The 21,693-nt window shown below is 43.6% G+C and overlaps 1 protein-coding gene across 1 annotated transcript; it reads left to right on the top strand.

Moving 5' to 3' along the window:
- The first annotated feature begins 12,862 nt into the window (after positions 1-12,862).
- LOC147444143 (uncharacterized) lies at positions 12,863-13,512 on the top strand. Its single transcript, XM_086527794.1, has 2 exons — positions 12,863-13,044; positions 13,129-13,512. The coding sequence occupies exons 1-2, from the start codon at positions 12,935-12,937 to the stop codon at positions 13,358-13,360; spliced, it is 342 nt and encodes a 113-aa protein (XP_086383920.1). The 5' UTR covers positions 12,863-12,934; the 3' UTR covers positions 13,361-13,512.
- The last annotated feature ends 8,181 nt before the right edge of the window (positions 13,513-21,693 follow it).

The raw sequence follows: 21,693 nt of genomic DNA, 5'->3' as shown, positions 1-21,693 counted from the left end.
ACCCACTCCGCCACAGTTAAGAGTCAGGAGTTTGCAAACTCACCAGGAAAATAAAGTTCACTTTTCTATTCTTGCATTATAAAAAAGCCTTCATGTTCTTAAATTATGAGAACTTTTCAAAAGTTTCTTGAACGCATCTTTATTCCCTCTTATCCCCTTTATTTAGTGAGCGTGGATTTTGAAACCCACCTTGTGAAAGCCCGGTAAAACCCTTTTGCATCGATGATGAAAGTTCGAGTGTTCGAATCACAATAATCCTAGAGGCTACATCCCACCCCTCCATGCCTGTGCCACTTAGTCCCGAGGATCGCCCACGGGCTCCAACACTAAGCCCGGGTTCCAACGAGCTTGGGTCTTTGAGGGGGGAGGGGGGGGGGGGGGGGGGGGGGGGGGGGGGGAGGAAGAGAAGAGATCGAGCGAGCGTCCCGCTGGTCAAAACTTCACACCCCAGACCCAGTACGCCAAAGTCAAGAGTCAAGACTCAAGAGACTCATTAAGGACCTTTCGCACCGATGATGAAAGTTTGAGAATTCGAATCATAGTAACCCTAGAGGCTACATCCCACTCCCCCATGCCCGTGCCACTTAGTCCTGAGGATCGGCCACGGGCTCCAACACTAAGCCTGGGTTCAAACGAGCCCGGTGGAACAAAAGCGAGCTGCAAGCATGACGTCGCCTCGTCTAAACAACCTGAGAGGAGACAGAGCCAAGAAGAGGGCGAGGTTAAGAGAGGCGTGCAGTCGGGTCGAAAGAGCTCTGGTGGGCCTGGAGGAAGAGAAAGCTTGCCTGCAGCGATCCGGGTCTAACCAGGACTGTTTGACACCCTTGTGCGTGTGATTTCCACTACAGTGTTTGAACCCAACCTAAATACCACGGGATATTGAATGAAGTGCATATGATGGGATCGACAGCGTTGACGTGATGCACATTTTTCACGAAGCCAGTACGTCATCCTGTTTATTTTTTTGTCGCGTGTTTACTCATTCCCCCCATCTTCTCGTCTTAGTTTGCTTTATTACAAAGTAGAGAGACTTAAGGGACACGGGCTCATGTGACCCACCTATCGTGGGTCTCGCTCTTTCCTAACAACGGTTTCAAACGGACAATCTTATACAATTTTTCAAGCTCACTCACATGAGCACACATAAAAACACTCACATTTAAACCCTTGAGACATGAGGGTGGGTGAGTGGGCGCAATCCTATAAAACTAGGTGAAGCGAAGCTTCGAATGACTGTAAAAAAAGAAACACTCACATCTCTCTCATTTCTCTATTCTCGATTTCAAATGTCTCTATGTATGTGCGAAGACTATGGTCGTAGAAAGACTATCAAAGTAAAGAAAACTCTTTGGTATTGAGCCCTGCTTTCTTCCATGACAATGGACTCCTTGCGTTTTGTTCAAAGATTGATAAAAATCAAGTTTTTAACAACATGTCGTGGTAGCCTAGTGTTTTCACATACTAAATGTGCTCAATAAAGCATGGGTTTTAGACTTTGACACATAACTTGGAATAACCTCTAATTTGACTCCTTGCCTTTTATTCAAAGATTAGTGTCTACCACACATAACTGGAGATAACCTCCAAAATTGGAATTTATAAATATTGACTCAACAAGAGAAATAAAGTGATAAAATCAGCAAAATGACCATTAGGAGATATACATAATTAAAAACAAGACAAAGAGAAAGAGAGGTAGCCTTCACTTCATAACGCTATGGTGACGCGAGGCTTAGTTACACCAACTTGCGAGGGAGAGAGAAGGAGTCGGGACTAAGAAGGGACCTAACCCCTGAGATGACGTATTGTTTTTATTCGAATCAAAATGTAAGCTCATCATGCTCTGGATCTTGCTCCCACTCTACAAAAGGTGATACCATGGGTTGCCTTGAAGAGTCCCCAACCCCCCTTTCCCGTTCCTCCTTGTCAGCTTGTCAACTTCATAACCTTACCTCATTATAGATCTTCCATTTTACTTTAGGAACTGCACCTGCAACAACGTAGTTCAACTAGGTAACTAAAGCCCAGTGTCGGCAAAAGCTGCAAAAACTTCCCCTTCATCATTTTAAATATCAACATGTTGACCATGCTATAGGAAAGCATGACTGGTAGGGCAGTAGGCTAGTCACTCAATTTTTGAGTGGGCTTGCAACAAGTGTTTGGCTACAATTAGTGGCATGCATTGGATCATCAATGCACACATGCAGGTAGAGTCGTAGAGTACTAGTTCTCTCGTGAAGTCAAGGTGTAGGGTTCAATCCTACCTGCTCGACTCCGTGTTGAACTTTTTAGAGGATGGTCATGCGAGGCAACGATCTGGAGTTTGGCAAGATGACCTCAAACTATCTGCAGCAGCAGCTGAAGTTGCCCAGGCTGCAATGACTTCGGTGGCAACACGGTGCATCAAATGGGCTTTAGAGAGAGCTTAGATTTACAAGGTAGGGATTCAAGGCAGGATGATTTGCGGCGGGCAAGTCTTCCTATAGTGAGGGGAGGCCAATACTGGGTGACAAGTGGGTTCGAAAAGCTGGCTAAGCGAGGCTCACTGGATGAGCTTACAGGAGAATTTTTACACGTTGCAGCATGCATGAGGTCTTCTGGCATGTTGGGAGGCGCTTGTCTTGACTAGCCAAATAATTGGCAAGCACCTCATAGTGGAAACCACTCAATTTGTGGGGAGATGGGGGTCAGTGTTGCTCGTTTGGGAGGTAACAGTCATCTGCGAGATTCAGAATCGGCAATTTAGCTAACAAGAGGACACCAAATTATGGCATCATGGAGGGGCATTCACAGAACCATCCCATACATAATGTACATCCGCTGATGCATGGACCCATGCATCTATCCATACCAGGATCCTCCATATCCTGGGAATCCATTTATGGGTCATGCATATGCAAAAACTAATGGTTGGCAGTTTGCTTCACGTGTGGCTCCACCTTTCTGGCCACACCCAACGTTTAATAACAATGCTGTCACCGAAAAATGAACAAGGAGAGGTAGCACTTCCAACAACTGAAAAACATGATGCTACTTACAATACACTTCACAATAATGAGGTTCATTGAGAGTTAAATCTCCCTCCACAAACGTCAACGAGGGAGCTATCTAATACAGATGGAAATCACCCTACTTCCACGCAAGAGTTAGCTAGGGAGCTATCTGATATGGGTAAGTCTTATGGAAAGCCCCCTAGTTTCACCTAAAAACCAGCTAATGGTCAACCACCAGTTAATGAGCTTTATGGAGAGACACCTGGTTCTACAGCTGGTGGTCTATCTGTTAATGAGCCACCTACTTTGAAAGAAGAGCCAACCGGTAAGCTTCATGTAGAGTCTACTAACAAACCAGCCAGCGATCTTCCAGTTAATGAAGAGACCGTGGTTACTCAACATCACCTACCTAACAAGAATGAACAAGAGGAAGAGAGTACCATTTATTCTTTGGACAATGGGGATGGGGAGCCTTATGCAGAAAGGACAAGGCGGCTGACTACCTATAAGAGCATCATCACCAAGAAGACGGTCAACCTCACCATTAGAAGAGTTCAGTTTGGACATTCAAGCTCTAGAAGGGCTATCTGCAATGAAAGTTCTACCATCCTTGAATCCATGTTAGCTGCCAAGTACACAAAAAGCACAGACAACTAAAAGAAAAGAAGCAAAATATGTGCATTATACCACAGGCATGTCCACAAAGTATTTCATATCTTCAAAAGAGGTAGCGAGGGGTTGAAAAGGAAGTGACATCCCTGATCGCACTGCAATATTACCAACTCAATCATCTCTAAAGCTTTCACTATGAACAATTCTACTTGTCACATGCTCCATCTACAGTTGATCATCTCCATAAGATCTTGTTTTTCAGACAATCTGCAAACCATCTCGGAAAATATGTTGAAGGTTGCTCCGTACAAACGCTGTTTTTGGAAGTGGATGGAGACAATGGCAAAGGGTTTCTCCTTGAACGCGAGGAATCCATTAGTAGCACTTCACCTCCAACATCAGGTGTGTCCATCTTAGCAAGTGCTTCTGCCAAGATTGTTGCCTGAGGCTTTCCAATTGCTGCATTAACGTTGCACAAACTCAGATTTTGCAAAAACTTTTGAAATTGTTGCACCAAAAATTGATAAAATCAAAGACCCAAGTAGGACAAAAACCACTGTGAGTAGAGGTTAAATAAGGCAATAAATCCAATCAAGGCACCAATGCCAATCCACTACCTAGATGATTCAAAAAAACGTTCCCCGCCTCTGGAGCACAAAAACCCCAGCCATGGTGGTTCCATGGGGGGGATATTTCTAGGCGAGCAGTTTCCGGCGAGCGCTTTTTAGGAATAAGGTGAGAAGATTCCTAAAAAGATTCTCTCTTCCTCTTTGTGGACTATCTCTATCTCTCTCTTTAAGAGAGAGAGAGAGAGAGAGAGAGAGAGAGAGAGAGAGAGAGAGAGAGAGAGAGAGGTATGGAAGCTAGACAAATTGTTTCAAAAACAATATAGACAAGGGTACATAAAACAAGAACTCCCATTAATAATAAAAAAGTTACATTTTATTAAGCTTGCAGTACATAAACAAGAAGTGTTCATCTTCTGGAAGGCCCGGTTTTAGTAGTTGATGTGCTCCCTTCAATTGGCATATTAAGATTCACCACGTTGCTTAGCTGCTTCCTCATTTCCTCCTCATCCTCCTCTGTGATGAGCCCAATTTTCTCCCAGCAAGAGAAAGCTAGTTGTCCCGGCTCGTTCAAATTGATTAAGCTCCGCATATTGAGTTCCTTGCGGCATTGATAGAGGCGATACACGTTGATGGTTTCCTTGAGAGCCTGACGAAACCAGTCGGCTCCATACAATGCCTCTCAGTTTGGAATGGCTTCCATGGCATCCCACGCAGACTTTATTTTACTCGCAAGATCGTCGGACTCAATGTTCTGGTATACTATATGACAATGCAAAACATGATCCGGACAAAACCAAAACCATTGACACACCACACCATTTGGATGTTTTCGATATCCTTCAAACGATGGGGCTGGTATACCAAGGCTAGAACCTGCTATACTGCATCCACACCTGCGTCCGCCTCTTGGTGTGCCGCTACATGTGACCCTACTACCTTGTAAAGTTCAACGTATGGCCCACATTGCCTCATTGACCTTGCGCTCATTTACATACTGCCCACCAGAACCTATACTTCGTTTTGGGGTTTGTGATATCCCTTCTTCTGCAAAGTTGATCTTACGTGGTCTTCCACACTTCTTGCGATCTTTGGTGACTGAGTTGTACTCAGGCCTATGTGATGCATCATCTTCCACGTTGATAACCTCATTTGGCTTCCGTTTTTTGCCTTGATGTCTCCTTATCTCCTGTTAATGGAGTTGGTTGTTTATACATTGGAGTGTCTGTCCTCAGTAGCCGCATTCACTGCTCTAATCACTTGGCTAGGACGTTTTTCATGGCGTTCCGTAAGCTTTTGTATTGATGGACCCTTCCCAATGTGTTTTCCATGGCTGTATGAAATGGCCTTTTTGCTCTGTAAGATGGAATTTGCAAGGTCGGTTGTACATGCATCATATAATGATATGCGTTTACAGAAACCCTCCCCTGCTAGCCAGCTGCCGTGCTTGCTCTCCGCAAGGTTAGTGCGTGGAGTGTTTGGTCCATCAGAGCTACTTTCTACGCATGTCATAATGCCACCCCAATGTGCAATACGAATTTCCCACCAACTAAGCCATGAATCCATGTATGGAATGTTACGGTCTATGCAATGACCGTTACGCCACCATTGGTGTATCAGACGAGCCTGTGCTGCTGCAACCTCTTTTTTTGGTGCTTGCCTCCACTTCTCACACATTTCTTTGTGTGTGTGTTGAGAAGCTTGCACCACATACTTCATTGTGTGTTGATTCAAGCTTTTCTTCCAATGGAAAAGACAAGAACGCTCTCGGCCGCTCATTCTATTGGTCTTGTCACCACCATTGAAAACAATTCGAAATGCATTCCAATTTACTTGAGCTTCATCAGCCATGTAGCCAAAGAAATTTGCTTTGTCACACCCACATATATCATTACATCATTAAGGCACTCCCAAAATAAACATTGCGTTTCCATGTCTTCCTGTTTCATTTCACAAGTTGCAATAGTCAAAAGGTCCTGCATGCTGCAAACAAATTGTTTTAGAGAGAGTAAATAGAAAGCCACAAAGCTCTTAAGATAGGCCATGTACCTTGGATCATAGACATGACAGGCCATAGTCACTCAATCGTTAACACGTCTGGTGTGATCAAACTGGATCCACGCACGTCGAAGATCACCATCCCGATCTTGTCTCATTCGGTTGACTAGGTCCACACCGGATGCCGGACCAATTTGTGGACATTTTGAAGACATAACATTTCTCCCCCTCCATACCTTGACTAGGAAACCGGCTTCCATGGAAAAACTCATATGTGCAGTCTCGCTTCAGTTTTAGGAGTGCATCAATGCCAAAAGATTCTTTGTCAATCCCTCTACGTAAAATAGATACTGACCTCCGAAACCTGTCAATGTTAAAAGTGTTTAGATTAAAAAATAATTTAGCATAGAGTTTTGCATCGAAATAAGAATCTACGAAATGCTCATACCAGTTATCTTGCACCAATGGGCCCAACTCCTCAGCGATTGCAAATAGCTGTTGCTCGCCTAAAATACCTTCGTTGGTGTTGTTGCGAAGAAGTGTTGTACTTATAATTTCTTTTGCCAAACACATTTGAACCTTCCTGGCTCCTGCGTGTGGGTCAACAATCAAAATCCTTTGCACCATCAGCTTGGTGTTGTCCGTTAGTGTTTTGGATGTGCCGCTGCGCACATCGTGTCGATGTGTGTCACAATGAATCATGACTCTAGTGGCAGTCTCATCGGATGGCATGACATAGTATACTACAAATCACATGTTGCAATACAAAAAGCAATTTCCTTACAAAAATGGCATGTAACGCTCTTATCTCCAATCTTACAATATTCCCCAGGTCCAGTTGCCTTTTGTATGTACCCGTTGAAATGACTTGTATTGGGAATATGGTAATTAACCAAGCGGACACATTGTTCATTCATGCACTTGAGAGATCCTATGCAATGACTAAGACGCACTACACCTGCAAATATTGTAGTAGGCTTCGACCACAAATGAGGATCATACTTATGCTCCATCGCATCCATATGGTGCAACTTTCCCATGGTAGGTGGAAATTCTAGAACGGGATCTCCATTGTAAGACCTTGGAATCTCTATAACTTGTTCCACTACTTTGATTTGCATTAACAACTTGGTCAATGTACCCTTCTTCTCGGCCTGTAAGAGCTTTTGTCTTGTACTTCTTTTGAAGCTGTTTAAGGGAAAAACTCGAGGGGGGTACATAGATCTATTAACTCCTTTGGACCGAATTGCATCTTTAACGGACTATCCACAATGAAAATGGGAATCATGCTCAGTGAGCCGCCATACTGTGTTTGATGAGATACGTTGACTTTGTATTTACGTGAAAGCTACTCATCCAATACATAGATGAATTCACCCAAATTGTTGAGAGTCCTCTCAAGAGGCAAATTCATTTCAATATCACCTACTTCGATAACAGCATCTAAAGTTGTAAATTGCATTGGAGAAATTAATTCTAAAAGAAATGATTCAGAGATTATGAATTTACCATTGTAAAAAGGATAAGAAAACTCTTTACCCAAGAAAAATAAAGAGCAAGCCATAATAATATGCTAAGCAAATAATTAAGCGCAAGATCACATTGTATAAGCTAAAACAAATTGAGTATATACTCACGTCTAATAAGTAGCCGTTATAAATTTAAAATTAATATTATTTTATTAATTAAAAAAATTAATGTTAAAAAATATGAAATATTTCAAAAAAAAATTACAAAATATTTGTTTGTGACTGTGTGTGAGATCACGGGCTGGAACGTTTAACGTGGATGGAAGCAAGGCACTAACGCAAGGCGGGCGGAGGGAGAGAGACCAGGGCAATGGACAGTCAGGTTTTGAGTGCTGGGCCGCCAGTACGAACAAAGGCGGAGGTTGGGTGGGGACGGAGGTTTTGGGGGGGGGGGGGGGGGCAAGGGGGCGTACGAGCGGGCGGGGCAAGGTGCAAGGGGACAATGGAGGCGGTCTCAGGCGGGGGGGAAGGTGCCAAGGGGGTAGAGGCGGCGGGCGGAGGCCGCAGCTTGGGTGGGGGGGCAAGGGGACAGCGGAGGCGGGGGCGGGCAAAGGCTGCAGATTTAGGTGGGGGGGGGGGGGGGGGGGCAAGTGGGCGCACGAGCGGAGGCGGGGGCAGGATGAGGGGGCAAGTGGGGGCGGGATGAGCCGGGCGGAGGCTGCAGGTTGGGTTGGGGGGGAGGGGGGCAAGTGGGCGCAGGAGCGGAGGCGGGGGCGGGATGGGGGGGGAGGAGCGGAGCGGGATGGCCTGCATACTCGCCCATGGCCAGCGCGTTGGCCATGGGCGGGCACACGCTCCCGTGTGGAGCGTGTACCCGCCCATGGCCAACGCGCTGGCCGTGGGCGCGTGGGCCCGTGGGCGCCTCTGTCTCTGGCCACGCGTTGGCCAGAGACAGAGGCGTCCACGGGCCCACGACAGTCCACATGGACACGGTGGTGCGCGTGTCCACGTGTACCGTTGCCAACCGACAGTACATGTGGCCCGCCACATGGTCACGCGCACTGCCACACAGGCAATGAGCTGGCCACGTGTCCTGCCATGTGTACTGTCGTTGGGCGACAGTACACGTGGCACAACACGTGGCACTATTATTAGTGCCACGTGTATTGTCGCCCAGCGATAGTACACGTGGCCAGCTCATTGCTTGCGTGGCAGTATGCGTGACCACGTGGACTGCCACGTGTACTGTCGGTTGGCGATGGTACACGTGGCCAGTTCACGTGGACACTCAACGGCCACCTGCGCCAGCGTGTCCACGTGCCTTGCCACGTATGTGTGTCCACACACAGACACACGCAAAAAGCGTGTGTGTGTGTGTGTGAACACACACACAAACACAAACGCACACACAAACACGCACGTGCATGCGCACACACACACGCTGCACGTACACACACACATACACACACGCTGCACGTACACATACACACACACGCTGTACGTACACACAAACGCACACGCACACACGCGCGGACATGGCAACACACACACACGTGTACATGGCAACACGCACACACACACACACACACACACACTCCTTTCTCTCACACACACAGTCATAAAAAATTTTTAAAAATAAAATTAATAAAAAATTAAAAGCTTTATATAGTGACCTTATCTTCTTCATTTTCTTCTTCTCTATTCTCTTTTGCTACACAGATCTCTCTCTCTCTCTGTCTCTCTCTCTCTCTGTCAAGTTCACATCTCAAACTCCAACCTACAAATTCTCATAAATCATCCTATATCTATTTCTTATAAATTATCCTTCTTTCTCGCAAGCATGAGAACAAGAAACCAACAAAAAATACTGGTGCAATTGATGAGGTGGTTGTTACTACCTCACAAGAAGTACCTCCGTTAGGCACACAGGATACCCAATAATCTCAGGCATTGAGTTCTTTGGATCGTATTGTATCCATTGTAACTGGAGTGGCTGGAATATCACAATCAAGCGCCGAACCCAGTCATCGTGTGAAAATAGGTACCGCTATTGAGAATGTCAAAGACGAAGCGTTTGGAAATGTTGTCGACAAACACATTTCTTTGGGTTGGGTGGATTCTCACAGAGTACCATACGATGGGAAACTTCCACGATTGCCTCTTTGTCGACTTCTCTCAAACCCCGCCATCCGCACGCATGATGACCATGTGGCCGATTTGCAACTCTCTATTGCAAACAAAAGCTACCAACCAACGATGGCAAGATTTATTGTTAGTGAACGAATTCCTGGGGAGGATCACAAACAATTTACTTGTCGTGGTCACGCTGCGAGGGATCTTGCAATGTCATATGATTTGGATGAAGAGCTTCGCCAAATCCCCGAGCTTAGTCACATGGTCGAGAGGTACTTTGTGGTTTGGGATCGTAATCACCGATTGGAGGCATGGATGCGGTGGATGAACGAGAATGACATTCCAATTGAGAAAGCGCCAAAGGTGGAGTGCGTTCTAGTTGACTTTCAGCCACATGAGGCAGCAGAGTTTCTATTGGTTTTGGGTATGATCAATAGTTGAGCCCTTTGTTTTTTTGCTAATGTAAATGCATCTTATCTGTAAACTATATAAATTACAATCGATTGTTAAACAGGGCCACGAGGGTTTCAGTGCTTCACACGACCGCTCATGATATTTTCATGAGTGATGAGAAAGCTAGGGTTGGCGGACCCTACATCACTTCTGCAAAAATTCCCCGAAAGAGCGCGTTTGGCAGCAGAAAGGGCTTTGAATTTTAGAGGTCTAAATAAGTCTAAGTGGCTAAAATTGCCAATGGATGTCCTTGCGCAACTACTTTGGAAGGTATGCTTCAAACCAATTGTATATGAGAATATGTTTTGATTACGAAATCTTATTATGTGTATTTTGATCGACTCTTTTGAAAATAATAGGAAGAGTTCGATCATATGTTTAGTAGTAAAACGGAAGGGCTGCCATCAAAAGGGAGTTTTGACTACGAGTTGGCACCTGACGCATACAAGGAAAGCATCAATCTAGCGCTATCTCAAACGGAGCAATACTTTACGCGCAAAGAGCTTGAAATAGCCACCATTGCAAATCCAAAGAATGGCAGCGATTTTTTCCAAAAATGTATTTCATTTACAGGTTGGGGCGAGAAGACCACGAAAACGACACCCTTGAGAGTGGCAGAGGTAGCGCGTGCACGCATTAGCCCAACAGAGTAAGTAATAGTCGTTTAAATCATTGGATATATTTCTCTTTTTATTATGTAGCAATAAAAAAAAAGTCTCACTTTTCCTTTGATAGGAAGTGCCGATTGCTTGATTTGCTCCAAGGCGGTGATGCATCCTTGAAGGAGAAGGGCATCGATTTGACGGAGAATGCCTGGATCCAGTGGCTTCGATATCACGTGTGCCGGTGGCAGTTGGAAAGGTTAGATTTAGTGAACATTTGCACCAGCTAGCAATTTGTTATGTAACTTGTGACTTATTATTTGCTGCTGCAGGAGACTGCTTGAGATGGCCGAGAAAATGGAGGCCGAGAATCATGATATTGTTATCCAACATGAGAAGGCTGAAGGTAGGCATGGTTGCACGCTTGCCCACACATTATTTACATACAGACGCAAGCACTTTGAGAAGGCCTTCAAGAAGTGGAGTTCTCGGATCAAATCCACACATGAACCCGAAGAGCAACCCCATTTTGCTTGTACGGCACGACGCTTGTTGTACATGTTCGACATCTTTAATTGACAAATTAAGAATGTAGTAGGATACACTAATCTTGTTCTATGCAAATGAAAACATTGTGGTCTGTCTCGTAGATGGTGGAGAAATGCTCTTGTCTTTCCCATTCCCAAGCACCCCAGTGATGCATGGTGCAGGTCGGAGAGAGAGGAGACGGGCTTATATCCTGACGAGTGGATAGATGACTTGCGGCCAAAGGGAGCGTGGCTCAAGTGTCCTTGGTGGCTGGCTACCCGGACAAGGAGTACCCACCCGAAGAGGAAGAGCTATACATAGGTATGCCTCTATGTAGTTTTTACCTTTGCCATGAAGCAATAGAATATGGGCTCAATAACTCTTCTTCTTTTAATTAATAGCGGAGCATAATGCATCACGGAAGAAAGCAGTTGTGATAGAGGATGCTCTATCTCCAAACACATCAAAGAAACCAGATAGGAAGAAACAAACCTCAAGGAAAGACTCGCAAGCACAACAAGGTGACAAGCAATGTGGGAAGAGAAAGAAGAGGGCTGTAGTTTCGAGCGACAGTGAGAGCAAGCATGTGGTTGCGGAGTATTCTGTAGAAGTCAGCGATAGTGCTCATAGCCTTGGTGCTATGAGTCACAGTGTACCGACACTATCCTTCACTCCCAGACAAGTGGGGGGCATCCAGGAGTCCCCTCCATGTTCACCATCACATGGTAGGGCTGCAGAGGACCTATCAGACATGGCCAGAGTTGTGGGAGATAACCATCCAGGTACGTGAAAATGCTTAATGTTGTGTTGTTCTCTTTAGCATTGCTTGAAAGATATATTTGATCTTATGTTGCTACATACATATAAGCATGTAGAGCCACGCCACCTTGCAGTGCATGCTAGTGCCAAAGAGTTGGCAAAAGCTATTCCAGATGTGTTGTGCAATGACAGGTAAGCCACGCTTATTTATAATCATAGTTATGTGCACACTTATAGTGCTAACAAAAACTGCATGCAGTTCTATGCAGTCACTACGTAGATTCTTGGGCTCTCTATCAGGAATAGGGCAAATGAACCCAAGCTTGAGATTGGGTGGCGTACGTTTGGTGTACATGGCCTTTCCCTTACACACTAGGCCACATGCAGCTAGCACGGGTGGGGTTCCTTTATGGAACCAATGGGATAGTGACCTTGTGGATGCTGCATTCCTTCTGGCATCCGAGTTTCTTTTGGTGGATGGCATGATTGTGGCGACATGTCGTGCAGAACATCTTTCCATCGTCACTTCGAAGGCAGAGGGAGCTGGTTTCCAGCTGTTGAGGATATTGTACTTATGGCTACCGGAGGCTAGTTGTACGACTGTTCAGGACTATTTAGAGGGGGTATGTTGTTTTTTTGTTTTGATAATGAATAGTAACTTCGATGTTCGTGGGTCAAAAAATAATGTTTTACTTGCTCCCCGTAGGTTGGTACTTTGTTGCTAGCCATTTTTTCACCCCCTAGAATTGGTGGGTGTCAGCTTCCGAGGTACGATCGAGCGGATGGAGAGATTGTAGCAAATGTACGTGGCTTCTCTATAGATGATGACATGTTGTGGGAGAAGCTACCAGGATCAGATTCCACACAGTGGACGCTTGATCGTATGGGCCGGCCTTATCGTAGAGGTGTTAAGGAGTCCAATGTTTGCCAGGTGGTAGAATTTTTTTGTTAGCTGTTTTTATTGTTCCTATAAAATTATAGGTATAATAAATCTAAAGGTAACTTTTTTTTGTAGATGGCTACTAGGTACCTTCACAGACATGGGAGATGCTGTGTTGGATTGTTTTGCAGGAGTTGGGACATTGGCAGCACAATGTTTACTACTACGTAGACATTGCATCAGTTGTGAGAAGGATTGGGCAGTTTTCAGTGCTTGTTTGAAGCCAGCTCAGCGCCTACCTTCCGATTTAGGCTCGACATTGATGTTTCATAGGAGTGTTAGAGCTCAGGTAACTGAGCAAGCGTAGCAGGTGTCCGAGCAGCTTCATCCGCTTGACCCACCGTTCCTGACACCACTCAGCAGTCAGGGCGGGGCAGTAGCAGCACCATATCCCACTTTCACAGCCCCATTTTTGGCATGGCGTGCAAATGGACCGTCTCCCAGTGCATTCATTGCCTCCACATCTGAGGCCCCGCCCGGGGTTGATCCATTGCCTCTTTCACTACCTGCACCCCCCCCCCCCCACATATAGTTCATACCCTTTGCCATTTGGAGTAGTTCCCCCACCATTTGGTGCACTGCCCCCGTTGGCACGACCTTTGTTTCCTCCCAGAGAATATGGCCCCCCACCGCCCTTCTTTCCTCCACGTCACCCATGATGTATCACTCCCCATATGTTTTTACTTTGGATGCAATGGAACTCATAGATTTGGGGTTTGCTATTTGAAATACACCGTAATTGTGTGTAAGGAACTTCTATTTCTCTTATTAATAGTATATTGAATGATTCGCCGGTGTTTTTTGTTTGAATGTAAGTTGGTCGTGAATGACAATCAAATTTTAGTTGGAGAGAGAGAGAGAGAGAGAGAGAGAGAGAGAGAGAGAGAGAGAGAGAGAGAGAGAGAGAGAGAGAGAGAGAGAGAGAGATGGGTAGATTGTCCCTTCTTTTGAGAATCCGCTCGCCCGATTCTTAAAAAGCGCACGCCAGAAACTGCTCGCCCAGAAATTGCGTCCGTTCCATGGACTATGGTGTTCTGTATCAAATACATAGCAAAAGGCATCATGTTAGTAACCCTATAGTAACCAAATACATGTCACAAATGAAGATGATTATTACCCATCTAGAAGCAAGAAATTCATTCACTCCGCTTGCTGTTAGCCCATACTGAAGGGGTGAGGACCACAAACCCCATATCACCATGCATGAATTTTTGCTAAAAATTATAGAAAAGTTGAACTTAAGTTCCCCTTACAAGCTGGCAGTGTTATCATCCTGCAATTGTTTTGGGTCCTTCATTTTGTTGTATAAAGCAACCAGATAGAAGTAACTACACATACCTCTTAGAATGATGAATCCTCCCAGCATAAATATTACACGCAGCGATGTCCATGGGAACACAAGTTCTCGACTGTGGTGAACACAGCTAACAATTATACCTTCACCCTACTCTTGCCAGTACATGGTGAAGGTTGAGAAGCAACAACAAGCTTCACCAATTCTTCACAATCACCAGAGTAGAGTAGAACAGATTTCACGAACTAAGCTCGTGTAGCAATACACATGGTTCCGACTGCACCATGAAGTTAGCTATCTAAGGTTGATGGTTGAAGTGCAATGATGGAACAAAATTACTCCCAAGCAAGTCGATCTGATTGTGAAAAAGTTACAAAAATAAATAGAGCGGAATCCAAAGTTGAGATCAACATCGTATAAGAAAAATTAAGGTGCGTCGGCTACCTAGCCCGCAGTTGAGCATCCCCAACGCCAGCTCTGCTTGCCCAAATCTCTGCCATTGACCTCCCCACTCGTTCCTGTTTTCCTTCGCTTGTTGCGCAGCCCTGCCTGTGTCATCCCCTTGGGTTGCAAGGCTTGGGAGCATGGAGCTGCAAGCTGCTAGGCTACATGGCCATCGATGGAGTGACTCAGACACACAACCCCACGCAACGCAGTAGAAAAGGGGGAGAGAGTTTTTCCCTCCAAACATTGGTTGCTCTCCATCCATTCACGTTGTGCCCTACCGTCTTGGTTATGAAGCTTTGGAAAGCCCCTATTGCAAGGTGGAATGGAGAAGACAGAGAGAGAGAGAGAGAGAGAGAGAGAGAGAGAGAGAGAGAGAGAGAGAGAGAGAGAGAGAGAGAGAGAGAGCATCCTCTCACATACACATAGGAGGAGAGAGCACTCCCACTCTCTGTTTCGTGCTATGGCCCCCGCCTTGAGCACACAGACCCTGAGGCCAGAGAGACAGCGAGAGAGCTTTCACAACAGACATATAGAGAGAGAAGTCAGGCTCGAGCAGAGAGAGAGAGAGAGAGAGAGAGAGAGAGAGAGAGAGGAAGGATGGGAATTAGTTACAGTGTGTCAATGACACTCCAGACATACTGCCAACTACAACACTCTCATCATGAGTCACGAGTCTCCTTTCCAACACTGAATCATACAATGTACAATGCTCGTGGCAATGAGTATCACCTGAAAGCAATCAAAGATTTTAGTGAGTGTCTTGAAAGCTCTTTCTTTATAAATCTTTTTAATGAGTGTCTGCTATGCAACCAACTAATTAAAAAAATGTACAATTGTTTAAAACAACCTCTCCTTTTTCATTAGGAAAAAGTGAACACATCACTATGGCCTTAGCCCTTTGGGCAGGCCAAAAAAGTAGAAAAGGTGTACTCCTAGGAGCTCTAAAAACCCTTGAAATGTTATTCAAACACTATGGTCGTTCCCAAAATGACTACATTGGGTTCGACGTGACATGGTTAAACTTACTCTCATTATCCTAAGGAATCCACAATGCTATAAAATATTAGAGATGATTTGAATCAAGAAACTTGGACACGATAGGTGGAGGGATCCTTGTAATCATCGACAAAACACGTGGATTCAAGCGCAAAGATCATCAAACATTGATCATGCATTCAAGAACACACTACTCTTGGTGTAGATGTCTACCACACATTGTTAAACACATTTTTTTTGTGTTAAGGAGCCTTTGACTAAGGGGGGGCTTTCACGGGAGGGGGTAATTGTTTTGAAGTTACCCCCTCCTCCCTCCACTAATTGCATCTCTTTGGCGTGCAGTTAGATTTCCAAAAGTTACTCCCCCCCCCCCGCATATCATGTGTGAGCTGGAGTCCCATCAAACATCTCATCATTCTCTTTCTATCTCTTACCCCCTCCCGAGTTCCCGCTCTCATCATCACTCTCGTAAGTCTTCTCTAATGTTTTTCGAGTCTTTGATAGAGGATTCAAATGTCTTCCATGGGTGTCTTTGCATTAGCACCTCTAGTTTTGTAGTTGCTCTTAATGTCTTGGATTTGTAAAGAACTGTCATAAAATCTAATATCTAACCAACCCAAATGATTTTCTCATATTAAACTGATCATTTAATGTGGGAGAATAAACGAGAACAAGGGGTAGAATATAGACATGTGCTTATGGATCTGTCTCAACATGGGGCCAATGGTAAAGGGGTCCAATTGAGAGATGGTCTGTTAAAGAGCAATGCTACCTAATGGAGCTTAAAGACCTTAAGGTTAGGGTTGACCTTGAGGTGGGAACCCTACCCAAACATGAGGTACTTATCGACTTGCTAACTAAAGTGCTTAAAGTGTTTGTGGGAACCTTGCCCAAGCTTGAGGTGATTCTGATGCTTAAATGACTAAGGTTCTTGAAGTGTTCAATTCAAAAATAAACTTTCAAGAGACATAAAAGGTTTTCATGATTAGTTGACTAAGTATTTGAAACCAAATGACTTAACAAGTATAAAAGACACATGTCAAAATCCTCCACATGTGACCCTCATGATGTGGTTGAATCCTATTGGATAGGCTTTAAAGGGGTCCAATGAGAATTAAAATAAATAATGAAATTCTTTCTCTCAAAGAGGAAAAAGAGGACACATGTCCAAATGGTATAATTAAATAATACGAGAGAGAGAGAGAGAGAGAGAGAGAGAGAGAGAGAGAGAGAGGTGGACCAAGCATGAGAGAGGGGGTATAATCTCCCACACACACACACACACACACACACATTCTCTCATTGTGTGGAGTGCAAAGTGCAAAAGCTGTATCTCCTGCTCCAAGCTTGTTGAGAAGTGGAGAGCATACACCAGCACTCTTGGCTATGGATTTCAAACTTAACCAAGAGCCATGCTTCAATGCTTAATCTTGCCATCTTCTTCATCTTCATTACTATGCTATTATGCTATGCTAAGCAAAAAGAATGATGATAAGTGAGGAACTATTTCTTTCTCCTATGGATGATTCTTCTTCCTCTTCCCTACCCTCATTCCCCTCTAGCTCTTTTCACCTTCGAAGGTGTTTGAGACCTTGGGACTGATGCTTGGAATAGTTAATGCTTTTTGCAAAGTTTATGCTATGCTTGTGATGCATGAAGCTTTCCATCTTCATTACATCACCTAGGTCACAAGGAACACAAAGATTGTATTGTATCAAGTCTCTTGATGGGAGAATCTGTAATACAAATGCCATTTGGAAGGGAGACCGGCTCCAAGTAAATATTGTCCTCGACTATTGTCACGTTCTCTAATTCTCTCTCTCTTGCAAAAGTATTGTTCATGCCAAGTTAATTAAGTACTATGTTTATGTTGCTACCATCAATTAAGTTCACCCTCTATGTTCTCAAAGTAATCTTGCAAAAATACTAACTCTAATTATGCTATCCTCAAAGTTCATAGGCCATTTCCATTACATTGGTATTAGAGCATTTGGTTTCTCTTTTCTTACTTAAGAAGAGAGGTCCTTAAGTAGCCTATTATTGGTTGATTTTGTTAATTATATTACACTAAGTGGGACTAGGATCTATTATCAGTTTTGTTGAACCCACTATGTGAGATATGGTGCACACCTCGGGAGCTTTGGTCTTAATAATGGGCCATTTTTAGACTTGCCTACGGCTTTACCATTATTGAGCCATAAGAAGTCCGCAAGGAGCTATCCCTCGGCGATACTTCTATGCTACACCCACCCCACTTCTCTCAATAATTAACCAATTCGAGCCGTGGGTGTAGATACTTAAGTGCTTATCTTCAAAGGCTAAGAGGAGTAGCAACTAAGGTTTTGAATTGCCAAAGAATACACTAAGTAAACACATAAGTATAATTAGCATGGCTGGCAATAACCAAAAGAGTAGAATGAACATTGATAACTTTGATTTTGCACATGAAGGTGCTAATGATGATGTCCCCATGTTTATCAATTATCTTGTTACTAGGTTGCATCAAGCTATGGGCAACTCTACTTTGCAAGCCGAAGTTACTCAACAACTTGGTGCTTATAGGATTTCTCTTGCTCTCCAAGAGAAGAGAGAGCTTAGGAGGCCTTTTGATAAGACCCCCAAAAGAAGACTCTCTCCCATACAAGAGGAGGAATCCAAAGAACAAGAAAGTAATGAATCTCTAAGTTCCTCTGAATATGTGGCTCCACGAAGACGGCGGTCTAAATGATCGCCAAGCGGTGAAGCCCCAAAGACATGGAAAACTCTACGAGTTTCCATCATGAAGCAATTCCTTGCAAGCGATGCAAAGGACAAAGTACTTACCGAATGGCACAATTTGAAGCTTCTCTCACATGAGTCTATTCACAAATATATAATGGAAATGGCCTATGAACTCTGAGAATAACGAAATTAAGATAATTAGGGTGAGCATTTTTGTGAGATTACTTTGAGAACATAGAGGGTGAACTTAATTGATGGAGCCGGTCCCCCCCTCCAAAAGGCGTTTGTATTATAAATTCTCCCATCAAGAGAGGCTTGATACAATACAATCTTTGTGCTCCTTGTGACCTAGGTGCGGCAATCAAGATGGAAAGCTTCATGCATCACAAGCATAACATAAACTTTGCAAAAAGCATTAACTATCCCAAGGCCTCAAACACCTTCGAAGGTGGAATGAGCTAGCGAGGAATGAGGGTAGGGAAGAGGAAGAAGAATCATCCATAGGAGAAAGAAATAGTTTCTTACTTATCATCACTCTTCTTGTTTAACATAGCATAATAGCATAGTAACAAAGATGAAGAAGATGGCAAGCTTAAGCATTGAAGCATGGCTCTTTGTTGGATTTGTATTACATAGCCAAGAGTGTTGGTGTAAACTCTCAACTTCTCAACAAGGTTGGAGAAGGAGATGGAGCTCTTGCACTTTGCATTCCACACAATGAGAGTGTGTGTGTGTGTGGGAGAGTATACCCCCCCTCTCATGCTTGGTCCACCCCCCCCTCTCTCTCTCTCTGTCTAGTAATATTTAATTATATCATTTGGGATATGTGTCCTCTTTTTTCTCTTTGACAAAAAGTACTTAATTATTTATTTTTATGCATTTAAATTCTCATTGGACTCGTTTAAAGCCTATCCAATAGGATTCAAGCACATCATGAGGGCCACATGTGGAGAATTTGCCATGTATCTTTTATGCTTCTTAAGTCGTTTGGTTTGAATTGAACACTTCAAGGTGATTTAGTCAATCAAGCATGGAAACCGTTTATGCCTCTTGAAAGTTTATCCTTGAATTGAGCACTTCAAGAACCTTAGTCATTTTAAGCATAAAAATTACCTCAATCTTTAGGCGAGGCTCTCACAAACACTTTAAGCACTTTAGTTAGCAAGCCGACAAACACCTCATGCTTGGGTAGGGTTCCCACCTCAAGGTCAGCAGCCCTAGCTTGCCTAAGGTGAAAGGACTTTTTTAACACTAACTTTTGGAGGTCTTTAATGAAGCTAACCCTAAGGTCTTTAAGCTCCATTAGGTAGCATTGCACTTTAGCAGACCATCTCTCATTCGGACCCCTTTAACCTTGGCCTCCTGTTGAGACAGATCCATAAGCATGTCTATACTCTAACCCTTGTTCTCGTTTATTCTCCCACATTAAATAATCAGTTTAATATAAGAAAATCATTTGGGTTGGTTAGATTTTAGATTTTATGACATTACCTCTCTCTTGAAATCATAGTCGTCTTCGACTCTGAGGTAGAAAAGACATAGTCTTAGTCATTAGTCTACGTTTCTTAGCGGGTACATGATCCCTTTTCAACCTACGACATCCTTCTAGAATGGATGACTAGTCCATTTTTTGCTTGGGAGACGTAGCTGACCACAAGCATGTCTTCTCTTTAGTCCATATCAGACTCCCAAAGTAGAGTGATAAATTCTACTTGGTGTTTGAGTGACGTCATCATCGCAAACATGATTCTAAGCATGCATACTATTTAAATTTGTGCATAAAAGAGGATTAGTCTTATAAGACAAAAACATTGTTCATTTAGAAAGCATTTACATTTGCTTACTCTAGTGCAACATTGTAAGCATTGACAAGGTTCATACTATCCTTAAGTTGTATTCCTTGCATCCATCCAGCATCTTCAAAGGGATAATTTTTTAGCTTAATAAGATACCATCAAATAATCTTATCATGTCGTAGTACTGCTATCCTTCATACCCGCAGGATAGCTTTGGGTTGTAGCACCTCTTCTTGGTCTTTTATTTTTGGAAGGTCTTCAATAATTGGTTCTCTTGGTGGCTCTCCTTTGTAGGGCTGAAGTAGGCTCACATGAAAATCATTGTGTATGAGACAATGGTTGGGAAACTTGAGTTGATAAACCATGTCATTGATTTGCTTCAAGATTTGAAAAGGACCATAGTATCTTTTCGCTAATTTAGCATAATACTTTTGATGGTCCGTATGATTTTTGCCCGTTGTTTTCCTCAATCAAGCCTTGGGAAACTTAAGTAAGACCCAATCATTTTCTTTGAATGTTAAGGCCCTTCTGTGCTTGTCAATAGAAGCTTTTTGACTTTTTTGAGAGATGGATATAGCCTTCTTAACCTTTTGAAATATTCTTGGAGGTCGCGGCTATACTCATGCGAAGATCTTCTCATGTACTTTAAGTAGCAAGGGACTTTTAGGTCTTCCATATATGATCTCAAAAAGTGCTTTTCATGTAGTATTATGGACAATATTATTGTACACATACTCTACAAGAGGTAAGTACTTCTCCCATTGTGATCGTTGATCTACTTCTATAGCATAAGTCTTTAGTACATCGAGTATTGTAAGATTGGCTATCTTACTTTGGCCATCCGTTTGTGGGTGGTAGGCCAAAGAGAAATTCAATCTTGTACCTAGATTTTCAAAGAGATATTTCCCAAAATTACTGGTCATTCTAAGATCTCTATCTGACACGATGAATGTTGGTAATCCATGGTGTTTGAAAATCTGAGATATGAAGATGGTTGCCATTTAGTGTGCCTTAATAGTCTTTTTGACAAGAACAAAATGTGCTTGCTTGCTAAACCTGTCGACTATTATCCATATTCCCGTATTTCCATGGATATACTTGGGTAATTCAAAGATAAAATCCATGGATATACTCTCCCATGGTGAATTAGGGATTCGCAATGGCTGGACTAATCGAGGTTTCTTCCCTCTATCATACTTACTCTTTTGGCATACCACACATTTTGAAACATACTCTTGTATGTCCACTTTCATAGTAGGCCAATAGAAGTACGTCTCTACTCCTCGAAGAGTAGGTTGAATGCCTCTATGCCCCGCATAGGGAGGAGCATGAGATTCATACATGACTTTCTCACGAAGGGAATGGGTAACACATAGCCTATTGCCA

This window comes from Adiantum capillus-veneris, chromosome 13 (genome assembly GCF_014529385.1).
Source record: "Adiantum capillus-veneris isolate H3 chromosome 13, ASM1452938v2, whole genome shotgun sequence".
Lineage (NCBI taxonomy): Eukaryota > Viridiplantae > Streptophyta > Polypodiopsida > Polypodiales > Pteridaceae > Adiantum > Adiantum capillus-veneris.
The sequence above is the reverse complement of the archived record's forward strand: the minus strand, read 5'-3'. Positions and strand labels throughout refer to the sequence as shown.